The sequence below is a fragment of the Oncorhynchus tshawytscha genome, linkage group LG05 (genome assembly GCF_018296145.1).
Source record: "Oncorhynchus tshawytscha isolate Ot180627B linkage group LG05, Otsh_v2.0, whole genome shotgun sequence".
Lineage (NCBI taxonomy): Eukaryota > Metazoa > Chordata > Actinopteri > Salmoniformes > Salmonidae > Oncorhynchus > Oncorhynchus tshawytscha.
In genome coordinates this window covers 33,806,887-33,818,888 of record NC_056433.1, presented here as the reverse complement: position 1 = coordinate 33,818,888, position 12,002 = coordinate 33,806,887, and the positions used below count along the sequence as shown (strand labels likewise).

General features: G+C 43.4%; 1 protein-coding gene across 3 annotated transcripts; it reads left to right on the top strand.

Annotated features, from left to right (window-relative positions):
* The first annotated feature begins 360 nt into the window (after positions 1-360).
* Positions 361-10,268, top strand: ints9 (integrator complex subunit 9). 3 transcript variants are annotated; one of them, XM_042321821.1, is made up of 16 exons: positions 361-496; positions 1,349-1,476; positions 1,935-1,995; positions 2,093-2,155; positions 2,299-2,438; positions 2,735-2,821; positions 4,761-4,881; positions 4,969-5,215; positions 5,408-5,588; positions 5,836-5,896; positions 6,090-6,261; positions 6,515-6,639; positions 6,803-6,970; positions 8,663-8,761; positions 8,918-9,055; positions 9,774-10,268. In XM_042321821.1, exons 2-16 carry the CDS (start codon positions 1,412-1,414, stop codon positions 9,948-9,950), a joined length of 1,905 nt encoding a protein of 634 aa, XP_042177755.1. In that variant the 5' UTR covers positions 361-496; positions 1,349-1,411; the 3' UTR covers positions 9,951-10,268. The 3 variants fall into 3 exon arrangements, with proteins under 3 accessions (XP_042177755.1, XP_024276514.1, XP_024276515.1); XM_024420746.2 differs by lacking the exon at positions 361-496 and adding an exon at positions 530-1,001; XM_024420747.2 differs by lacking the exon at positions 361-496 and adding an exon at positions 530-1,001 and having other exon boundaries at positions 1,333-1,476.
* The last annotated feature ends 1,734 nt before the right edge of the window (positions 10,269-12,002 follow it).

The following is a 12,002-nucleotide window of genomic DNA, read 5'->3' as shown; positions in this document are numbered from 1 at the left end:
GTTAGGGAACGCCTACTCTGATGTGCGCGTGCGCAATAACTCAAATTCGCCTTTGCGCACCTTCTAAATAAAGCGATTTAAAAAAAACTTTTGCAAAGGCTAAAGTCTAAAGGCTAAAGTCTTCCTAGTCTTCCTAGTCTATTCTTTTCGTAACAAATTTTAGTTTTGGAAACAGAATACTGTATTGAGATCAAATGTTTCATCGATGAAAAAATTTGCAGAATTTCGGCCAAATTCACCTCGTTCCATATTGTCCAACTGCCCGCCCATCTCCCTCCCATATTTGGTAGTGAGTGGAAACGCCAAGCGGATGCTTCACATTTTACATCCAGTGAAATACCTGTCTCGTTGTTCTATCTGTTATTAAGTGGTCCACCGACTGACGTATATAGTTGTTTAGTTTAGTGTTAGCATTTGCTATCTACAGACTGACAGCTACAGGGCACGGTCTTGGCGTCTCTCTCTGCATGGCTTCTATGTAGTAATATGTGTGTAGGTAGGCAATCTGTTTGAGATGATTTGCGTCCCATCATGGAATTAATGTAACGTTAGCTAACTAATTTCGCGTGTATCCAAAAATTATGGATATACTGTCAAGATACATATCTGTCCCCTAACAATAGCAGTTATTGACCACAAAGCGGCACGGCGGGCTGTTTAGCTTCCGCCTGTTATTTCTTTGGATTGGTGGATACATCTCATTATTGTAATCAATATTTGAATATTGAATAAGGGTTGTAGACGTCGACCGTCTGTATTCAATGGAGAGACGCTACGCTACGAGCCTCATTACATGAATATGCATAGCCACTCTCTCCCAATAGTGTTCAGGTCAAGGATGAACTCTTTCATGCAAGGACACTTGGTACTCCACAACTGTAGGGGGTGGTAAATTCAACAATTTATGTTTGCAACAAAGCGGTATTCCAAAAGTAAGAATTGTCCACAATGCTGTAGATAGACTTGATTTGTCTACATTATAATCGATAAAGATGAAATTGGTGAGTTGATCCAACATGAGGAGAATTTACCATGAACATACACTATCTTTTGTATGCTAATGCAGTTGATATGGCTTCTTGGCTAAGCTAGCTGGTTAGCCAAATACCGGTAGCTCTTTTTGTTTGCCATGACTAGCATGTTAACGTTACTTTGCTAACAGTTAACGAACTGCAATGAGTTATCACACATTTGCACGTTTTTGAACACTGACAAGCCAGCAACCAATTATTGACAAGACCGTTTTTCTGTTGCATTTGCTATGCAAGTTGCTATTGTTGTTGTTCTAGCTAACTTCGCTATTATGCCTGTTGAGAGATAACATGTGTGTAGCATCTCTTTCTTTCAGTACTGTCTGTCAGGTCACCCCACCCTGCCTTGCAATGTCCTCAAATTCAAATCCACCACCATCATGTTGGACTGTGGGCTGGACACGACCTCTGTCCTGCAGTTTCTACCACTGCCTCTGGTGCACAGGTGAGACTAAAGTGATGGTCACAACACAGGAGGCTGGTGACACCTTCATTTGGGAGAATGGGCTTGTGCTAATGGCTGGAGTGGAATAAGTGGAATGGTATCAAATACAGAACATCAAACACATGGTTCCTATTCATGTCTATTCCCTACGTTCCGGACATTATTATGAACCGTCCTCTCAGCAGCAGCCTGTGGTTCACAAGAGTGCTGCTGTACATCGGCCACAAAGCAGTTAGCATTGGGGTGGTCTCGCGTTGCACACCTCGAAAACCGCATTGTTGTCATGACTCCCATTTATGAAAGCCTGGTTCTCAACAAGGCTAGCATTGAGGCTACATCCCCCTGCCCCCCCAAAAAAAAATCCCTTAGGTTAACATGACAAAGACATTTACCATTAAGACATATTTCCCCCTACATCTGCCATGCTGTGATGATCGAGTACCCTCTCTCTTTTCCAGCCCAAGGCTTTCCAAGCTCCCTGGATGGGTGTCTAAAGATGGCACAATAAACCTTGAGAAGGTATGAGGTCACATTTTGTTTCATGTCTATTTAATCTACTATGGATTTATTCATAATTTGAGTTGACCAACATTCCTCCACACATGTTTACCTTCAGGAGCTGAAAGAGTGTGCAGGTCGTGTCTTTGTAGACTCACAGCCAGAGTTCTGTCTCCCTGAGGTAATGTAAACCTGGATATAATTCAGACCTTGAACCTGTAAATACAATTATCCTGGGCACTTCATAATTCACTGTGGGTAACATCATCCCATGTTAATGTGGTAGTCTTACTTATCGTGTCTTTGTCCATCTTCCTCACTCAGAAAGAGCTGCTGGACCTGTCCACCATAGACGTCATCCTGATCTCCAACTACCATTGTATGATGGCCCTGCCTTACATCACCGAGCACACAGGCTTCACTGGGACTGTGTATGCCACAGAACCAACGCTGCAGATCGGCAGGTAGGGAGGGTGACTGCCGTGACTAGAATCATCTGTCACATTCTAGAATCACATTCTAGAATTGGCAGCAATTTCAGAAAAATGGCAAATCACATTCTAGAATCACTAGGATCGGCAACACATGGAATGTAAAGACTTGTTGGCAACATTGGAGAAAAATGTAGTGATTCTAGATTGTGATTCTAGCAATTCACTTTTTAGAATCACATTCTAGAATCATTAGAATGGAAACATTCCAGAAAAAATGTCAAGGGGATCTTGAATATCACCAGCTGATTCTACCCATCTGCACTCAGACTGCTGATGGAGGAGCTGGTAAACTTCATGGAGAGAGTTCCGAAGGCCCAGTCTGCTACCTGCTGGAAGTACAAGGAAATACAAAGGTATGGCTTGGTGACAGGCCTGACCAATGCCCTCCATGTATTAGTTTAGGATATGTCAATTTATGATAAACATGTAATTCACAAACTGAGAGCACACTATTTTCATGAGAAAAAAACATCATATAGAGCAGGGGTATTCAACCGGGGGTCTGACAAGTAATCATGATTATTTGACAAGTAATTACATAATCTTCGCAGCCCTAGTTAGGTGTGCTTGCTGAAGGTGAAGCACAATTCTAGATTTCTTGAATACTCTCATTATTTATTACTATTGTTCTGTTTGCTCTAGCGCTTAACCATTTAAAATGTGCATAAATGAACATGGGTTGGAATGAGAAGCATAGAAACACAGTGGTAGCTATTCAAAATGCTCCTACTCCTTAGCCAATTAAGCTACGAGATCAACTTTAAAACGTTCAGGCTATCCTAACTTAAAATTCTTATAAACTTTGATCAACTATAACAATATACATTTGCATTAATTGGGATAAAATAACTCGCCAACAGTAAAGCTAAAACTCACCAGAAGCAGGCAGAGTGAGGCAGGTGGAAAAGACGGGACAGGCAGAGTATTGACTGTATGCTAGTGTAACAGTTTTGCTTCCGTCCCTCTCCTCGCCCCAACCTTAGCTCAAACCAGGAACCCTCTGAACACATCAACAACTGCCTCCCACGAAGCATCGTTACCTATCGCTCCACAAAAGCCCCGCGGCAGAGCAAGGGGAAACAACTACTTCAAGGTCTCAGAGCAAGTGACGTCACCGATTGAAACGCTAATAGCGCGCACCCCGCTAACTAGCTAGCCATTTCACACCGGTTACACTCACACCCCTTTTGACCACCTCCTTTTCCGCAGCAACCAGTGATCCGGGTCAACAGCATCAATGTAACAGTATTGCTTCCGCCCCTACCTGGGCTTGAACCAGGGACCCTCTGCACACATAGACAACAGTCACCCTTGAAGCATTGTTACACATCACTCCACAAAAGCCGCGGCTTTTGCAGAGCAAGGGGAAACAACTACTTCAAGGTCTCAGAGCAAGTGACGTCACCGATTGAAACGCTATTAGCACCCACCGCTAACTAGCTAGCCATTTCACACCGGTTACACTAGCAGGATTGGCCAATTCTTCAATCATCTTTGCCGGTAGCAATGTTGTGTTTCCTTAAGTGGAGGAATTGGTTTAATTTTAGCATGTATGGTAAAGCCTCAAGCCTTAGCTACCTCTTCCAATTCAAATGAGCTTGAAAGATGTGAATAATGACCTTTTATGTGTTGTGTGATACAGCGCCATCGTTAAAACGCAAAAATAGAGAAGCCTTCTAATTGAGCGAGGTGTCAAAGCGGACAACACTCCAGCCCGGCTTCAGTTGAGTCATTATAATTCAAAACAACGCATTCTAAAATAAATGACATGCTCGCATTTGAGTTTAGCCATTAAATTTTAAACCGTTCAAGCTAGAGACACCAAACCAACTTTCACATGTTCAGGCAATCCTATCCAATCAATTAGCCAGTCAGTCAGTCAATACATTTCTCTGTCTAACTACTTTTCCAGCTATAACCAGTCCCTAACACCAGTCCCTGTCTGTAGATTTCACCTTGCCATCTCTTTCTTGTAATTAAGCAGTCACTACCACTACTGCAACTTATTTCAATATCATAAATACGTTTTTTTTTTTTTTTAAGCTAGCAAGCACACACATTTTCTTCATGAAATGTACTTCTCCAGTTTGGAGTTGCCTGTTAGCTAGAAAGGTTATGTTAGAGTTTACATTTCTTCTAATTGTAATGTGGGGAGGTCGAAATAATGAAACTATCTACCAAATCTATTCATTTTAAAATGTTGATTACTTGTCGTTATTTGCTAAGATGATGGGGGTCCCTGGGCAAGAAAAGATTAAAGACCCTTGATATAGAGACTGAATGTCTGTTTAGGCTGCTCCCTGGCCCGCTGAAGGATGCTGTTGAAGTGTCGACTTGGAAGAGATGCTACAGTATGCAGGATGTCAACTCTGCTCTCAGCAAGGTGCAGCTCGTGGGCTACTCGCAGAAAGTGGTAAGAGATCCATCTTGTGCACTATAATTCAAACACACACTAATTCACCTAATAACTTAAGCTAACTTTTATAATTTCTCTCTCCAGGAGCTGTTTGGCGCCGTGCAGGTCACACCCCTGAGCTCTGGTTACTCATTGGGTAGCTCTAACTGGATCATCCAATCACATTATGAGAAGGTTTCGTATGTCTCTGGCTCCTCCCTCCTCACCACACATCCACAGCCCATGGATCAGAGCTCCCTAAAGAACAGTGACGTTCTGATTCTGACGGGCCTCACACAGATGCCAACCGCCAACCCAGATGGCATGCTAGGGGACTTCTGCAGTAACCTAGGTATGTGGTGTCCTGTTCCCAGATCGGTTTGTACTGTCTTGCCAACTCCTATGGTCATTGGCTTTCATCAGTGTCCATTGCTCCATCAACAGTGCAATTACCTAATCTTTGCTTTTAGACAGGTACACAGAAAGCTAACTACAGGTTGACCTATGACGTTGTGTCGGACCAAACTGTCTGTTGTGCTTGTAGCCATGACGATCCGTGCGGGTGGCAACGTGCTGGTGCCATGCTATTCCTCGGGGGTGATCTATGATCTCCTGGAGTGTCTTTACCAGTTCATAGAGAACGCCAATCTAGGCTCCACCCCCTTCTACTTCATCTCGCCCGTCGCCAACAGCTCTCTGGAGTTCTCACAGATCTTCGCAGAGTGGTGAGTTCCAGAGCCATAGAATTCAAATTCTTCTAGCACATTCTTTCTATGACCAGTGCTTTTTGAGCTGTCTGTAGATTTCACTTTGCCATCTCTTTCTTGTAATTATTATTATAAAAAAAATATAAAAAATCATCTTAAGACAAACCTGTAAAAAAGGTTAACCTGGGTTAAACAAAAAATGACTGTTGGTAGCAAACTTGCCCCTGGAGATAAGTCTTTTCCCCTCTCCCTACACATCCAACAGGCTTTGTCACAATAAGCAGTCCAAGGTCTACCTTCCAGAACCTCCTTTCCCTCACGCTGAGGTAAGGCTGTGTCTTTAAATTCATTCGTTTTAAAGAGAGTTGCTGCCATATGAAGTTACATTGCACCGTGCATGTCATTTGCATCTTTGACTTACTCAATCTATCATAACTTTATAAATTTGAACCAAAATGTTCTTTATAATTTAGCTGTATGTTGGCCTATCTCTGACACTTGTGTCTATATATGTTTCAGCTGATTCAGACGAACAAGTTGAAGCACTACCCCAGTATCCATGGCGACTTCAGCAGTGAGTTCCGGCAACCGTGTGTGGTGTTCACCGGACACCCATCTCTTCGCTTCGGGGACGTGGTGCACTTCATGGAACTGTGGGGCAAATCAAGCCTCAACACTATAATCTTCACTGGTGAGTACAACTGTACCAGAACATGGCAAGTTGCCAGCCATGGTACCGTGTCCCTAATCTTGTGCTAGCTAGATAGTCTGTCACAAGAGACTTGACCTGCCCTTAAAGCTTTGGTCTATAATAAATATAAATAGCAGACAATATAAAATAAAACTCCAGATTCCGTGGTCCCAAGGCGCCTTTCGTTACGGTCGGTGCCTAAAATATGTGATCTAATAAATGAACTGTTGAAATGGTTCTCTTACTCCCATAGAACCAGACTTCTCCTACCTGGATGCGTTAGCCCCGTACCAGCCCCTAGCCATGAAGTGTGTGTACTGCCCCATTGACACTCGGCTCAACTTCCACCAGGTCTCCAAGCTGCTCAAGGAGGTCCAGGTACTCAATTCACTCAATATCTGGATTTTTTTTGTATTTTTTTTAAGTGACTGAATCTATGTTGAGTTCAAAATGAAAGTGAAGGGATACTGAGTTTGTTCAAATCAACCACAATTATACATGTATAATCATCTACCTTTTTGCACATAACCTCCCCTCCCAGCCTCTCCATGTGGTGTGTCCAGAGCAGTACACCCAGCCCCCACCAGCCCAGTCCCACCGCTCAGACTTGATGCTGGAGCTGCAGCCCCCTCCCATGCCCTATCGCCGCTGCTCTGTGCTGGGCCTACCCTTCAGACGCCGCTGGGAACGCATCCAGCTGCTGCCAGAGGTAGGCCCTGTTGCAACACACTTGTCTGATGTTTCTATACTCCTAAGTCTCGTTCATCACTCTGCTGTTTTGAAGAAGCCTGGAAATCGGGGCTAGCTACAGTGGGGCAAAAAAGTATTTAGTCAGCCACCAATTGTGCAAGTTCTCCCACTTAAAAAGATGAGAGAGGCCTGTAATTGTCATCATAGGTACACTTCAACTATGACAGACAAAATGAGAAAAAAAAATCCAATAAATCACATTGTAGGATTTTTAATGAATTTATTTGCAAATTATTGTGGAAAGTAAGTATTTGGTCACCTACAAACAAGCAAGATTTCTGGCTCTCACAGACCTGTAACTTCTTCTTTAAGAGGCTCCTCTGTCCTCCACTCATTACCTGTATTAATGGCACCTGTTTGAACTTGTTATCAGTATAAAAGACACCTGTCCACAACCTCAAACAGTCACACTCCAAACTTCACTATGGCCAAGACCAAAGAGCTGTCAATGGACACCAGAAACAAAATTGTAGACCTGCACCAGGCTGGGATGACTGAATCTGCAATAGGTAAGCAGCTTGGTTTGAAGAAATCAACTGTGGGAGCAATTATTAGGAAATGGAAGACGTACAAGACCACTGATAATCTCCCTCGATCTGGGGCTCCACGCAAGATCTCACCCCGTGGGGTCAAAATGATCACCAAGAACAGTGAGCAAAAATCCCAGAACCACACGGGGGGACCTAGTGAATGACCTGCAGAGAGCTGGGACCAAAGTAACAAATCCTACCATCACTAACACACTACGCCGCCAGGGACTCAAATCCTGCAGTGCCAGACGTGTCACCTTGCTTAAGCCAGTACATGTCCAGGCCCGTCTGAAGTTTGCTAGAGAGCATTTGGATGATCCAGAAGAAGATTGGGAGAATGTCATATGGTCAGATGAAACCAAAATAGAACTTTTTGGTAAAAACTCAACTCGTCGTGTTTGGAGGACAAAGAATGCTGAGTTGCATCCAAAGAACACCATACCTACAGTGAAGCATGGGGGTGGAAACATCATGCTTTGGGGCTGTTTTTCTGCAAAGGAACCAGGACGACTGATCCGTGTAAAAGAAAGAATGAATGGGGCCATGTATCGTGAGATTTTGAGTGAAAACCTCCTTTCATCAGCAAGGGCATTGAAGATGAAACGTGGCTGGGTCTTTCAGCATGACAATGATCCCAAACACACCGCCCGGGCAACGAAGGAGTGGCTTCATAAGAAGTATTTCAAGGTCCTGGAGTGGCCTAGCCAGTCTCCAGATCTCAACCCCATAGAAAATCTTTGAAGGGAGTTGAAAGTCCGTGTTGCCCAGCAACAGCCCCAAAACATCACTGCTCTAGAGGAGACCTGCATGGAGGAATGGGCCAAAATACCAGCAACAGTGTGTGAAAACCTTGTGAAGACTTACAGAAAACGATTGACCTTATTTTCCACCATAATTTTTTCTCATTTTGTCTGTCATAGTTGAAGTGTACCTATGATGAAAATTACAGGCCTCTCATCTTTTTAAGTGGGAGAACTTGCACAATTGGTGGCTGACTAAATAATTTTTTGCCCCGCTGTATATATAAACCTCTTCTGGCCAAAAGTAGTGTGCACTATATGGAACATTAGGGTGTTGTTTAGGTTTTTTTCTAACAGTCTCTAAACCCCTACCCTCTGTAGCTGGCCAAATCCCTAGTACCCTCTGAGATCAAACCTGGCATCTCTGTAGCAACTGTGTCCGCAGTTCTGCAGTCCAAGGATAACAAGCATACGTTGCAGGTCAGTGTGAGTGTAGGTTTTGTGTGTGTGTGTGTGTGTGTGTGTGTGTGTAATTATGTGTTGAAAAAGTAAATTGCCCAGAAAGGAAAATTCATTAGTATCAGCAGCAAAGCTGTGATGTATACACCACTAACTATCTTGTCTGTGTGCTACCAGCCAGTCCCCAAGCCCCCTCCGCTGCCCCCCAGTAAGAAGAGGAAGCGTGTAGTAGAGGAGCCCCCAGAAGTGCTGGCCCCCAAACCCCTGCTCAGTGGAGCTGTACCCCTGGAAGCCTTCTTAGCCATGCTACACAAGGTGAGAACAGGGCAGAACGACTGCCCCCTCTTATTGAAGCCATGGAGCTTAAAGGCCGACCGCAGTACTGCAGTCATTGCTTGTAGGAAACAGGGCCCCCCATTATAGTGAATTAAAAAATAGCAATCTTTGTGTAAATAAAGACATTTTTCAAAGACAATCACGGTACCAGTAGTTGCTTCTAATACACCAGATGTATGTCCTTGAACTGATTATTTTAGAATCGAACACAGAGGTTATAAGGATAATATAGTTGCTAATGGCAGCCTGCAGTACCCTGGTCAGACTTCAACTTGAGTTACTCAATGAGGGGGCAGCACTGAGCTAGCCTGCAACATCACTTCCTGGAATAGCTCAAACTGCTCATGATATTTCTGCCATGAGATGCCATCTTAACCGACTTAATTTGGCTTCAATGCGCTATTGAGTCTAAACATAAGAATAAATAATGTCACATGATCAGTGGATGTGTCCATTTATTTTGGGTGAGCGGGGGACACCTTCAAAGCATTGGACACTGATTACATATGTGTATGCCTTTCCCCTATTCCTTTGGCATCAGCATATCTTAAGAGACGGGGTTCATGTAAACAGTATGGTGATAGCTCTCCCTCCAAACTACCAATTGTCTCAGGAGAGCTTCTGCCTTGCACTTCGGTGTCTTCATATATGCACCCATTTAGGCTCAGCGGTCTTCATCCTTTCTCTTCCTTCCCAGCACGGTATCACAGAGGTCAAGGTAGAGGAGACTGCAGACGGCCACATTCTGCACCTGCAGGCCGAGGACACCCTGATCCAGCTGGAGGAGGACGGGACACACATTGTGTGTGACGACAACGAGCCACTCCGTACCGCTCTCAGGGACCTGGTGCTGCGCTTCCTCATGAAACTCTGACCTTCAACGGCACCGATTTTCCTCAATGTGCGCGTTTGAGTGTTACATTGCAGTTGGCAACTGCAGACGGACTGTTCTGCAAATCTGGCATTCTAAATGGCTACTTATTATAATTGGTAGATCAGTCCATCTAGTCACCAAGTGCTATGTAGTCAATCTCATACAGGCTCTTTCTCTACTGCAATAGCTGGAAGTGGCTTCCTCGGCTTGCCTCCTCTGTTCAGCTGGTGATGTCATTGTTGTTTGTTTTGTATGTAAGCAGGTAGTACTTTTATAAATAGTCTTGTAATAAACTATATTAAGGAAAAAGTTTAACTTTTATTGATTCAAAAGAATCATCCCACACACAAAAACATGTTCAGGACCAATATTAGAATCAGTTCTGAAGGGTCCTGTATTCACTAGCAAATACACTTTCATTCGAGTCTTTTCAGGGTAAAGTAACAAACAGTGAGAAGTCAATTGTCCTCTCTCCACCAAGGAGGAAGTGAAAATTCCTCCGGATTCCACAGGAGGGTGTGACAGTGCTTTACAGACGCCACTTTGTAGAATTCCTTATTCCATAATTGCAGTTCCTCAATACTGTCACTTGGAGGTCATGCTGATAGAGTACAATACTAGAATAGGCTCCATTTAGTCAAAGTACATCACTGCCAAATGCTTTAAGACAGGACAGCTCAACCCTCTATTATGCCTGATTAGATTTCACAATTTACAGGGAAAATAATTGTTATAACTTAAACTCTCGTGACATGACCAAGTCCACATTTCTTCAGTGAAGGGGTCTGTAGCCAGGTTTTGGCTCGGGACTGGAGCAAGACCAATTGGAACAGAAGAGTTAGATTATTTTAGTTGTCATGATTTTGATGTTCCCCTAACAGGATTGAGCTGATAAGCCTCAGTGTGGAAACAAACTATAGAACCAGCTTTTAGGTTACAAAATACAGTTGAAGTCAGAAGTTCACATACACCTGAGCCAAATACATTTTAAACTCAGTGGATCACCACTTTATTTTAATGTGAAATGTCAGAATAATAGTAATTTATTTCAGCGTTTATTTCTTTCATCACATTCCCAGTGGGTCAGAAGTTTACATATCCTCAATTAGTATTTGGTAGCATTGCCTTTAAATTGTTTAATTTGGGTCAAACATTTCAGGTAGCCTTCCACAAGCTTCCCACAATAAGTTGGGTGAATTTCGGCCAATCCTCCTGACAGAGCTGGTGTAACTGTGTCAGATTTGAAGGCCTCCTTGCTCACACACATTTTCTATGGGATTGAGGTTTTGTGATGGCCACTCCAATACCTTGACTTTGTTGTCCTTAAGCCATTTTGCCACAACTTTGGAAGTATGCTTGGGGTCATTTTCCACTTGGAAGACCTATTTGCAACCAAGCTTTAACTTCCTGACTGATGTCTTGAGATGTTGCTTCAATATATCCACATTTTCCTACCTCATGATGCCATCTATTTTGTGAAGTGCACCAGTCCCTCCTGCAGCAAAGCACTCCCACAACATGATGCTGCACCCCTGTGCTTCACGGTTGGGATGGTATTCTTCTGCTTGCAAGCCTCCCCCTCTTTCCTCCAAACATAATGATGGTGATTATGGCCAAACAGTTATATTTCTGTTTCATCAGACCAGAGGACATTTCTCCAAAAAGTATGATCTTTGTCCCCATGTGCAGTTACAAATCATACTCTGGCTTTTTTAAATGGCGGTTTTGAAGCAGCGGCTTCTTCGTTGCTGAGCGGCCTTTCAGGTTATGTCAATATAGGATTAGTTTTACTGTGGATATAGATACTTTTGTACCTGTTTTCTCCAGCATCTTCACAAGGTCCTTTGCTGTTGTTCTGGGATTGATTTGCACTTTTCGCACCAAAGTATGTTCATCTCTAGGAGACAGAACACGTCTCCTTCCTGAGCGGTATGACGGCTGCGTTTTCCCATGGTGTTAATACTTGCGTACTATTGTTTGTATAGATGAACGTGGTACCTTCAGGCATTTGGAAATTGCTCCCAAGGATGAACCAGACTTCTAGAGGTCTAC

Coding starts and splice junctions, on each gene's coding strand:
- ints9 (XM_024420746.2), top strand. Junction 1,996..2,092: donor GCACAATAAACCTTGAGAAG/GTATGAGGTCAC, acceptor GTTTACCTTCAG/GAGCTGAAAGAGTGTGCAGG. Junction 2,439..2,734: donor CCAACGCTGCAGATCGGCAG/GTAGGGAGGGTG, acceptor ATCTGCACTCAG/ACTGCTGATGGAGGAGCTGG.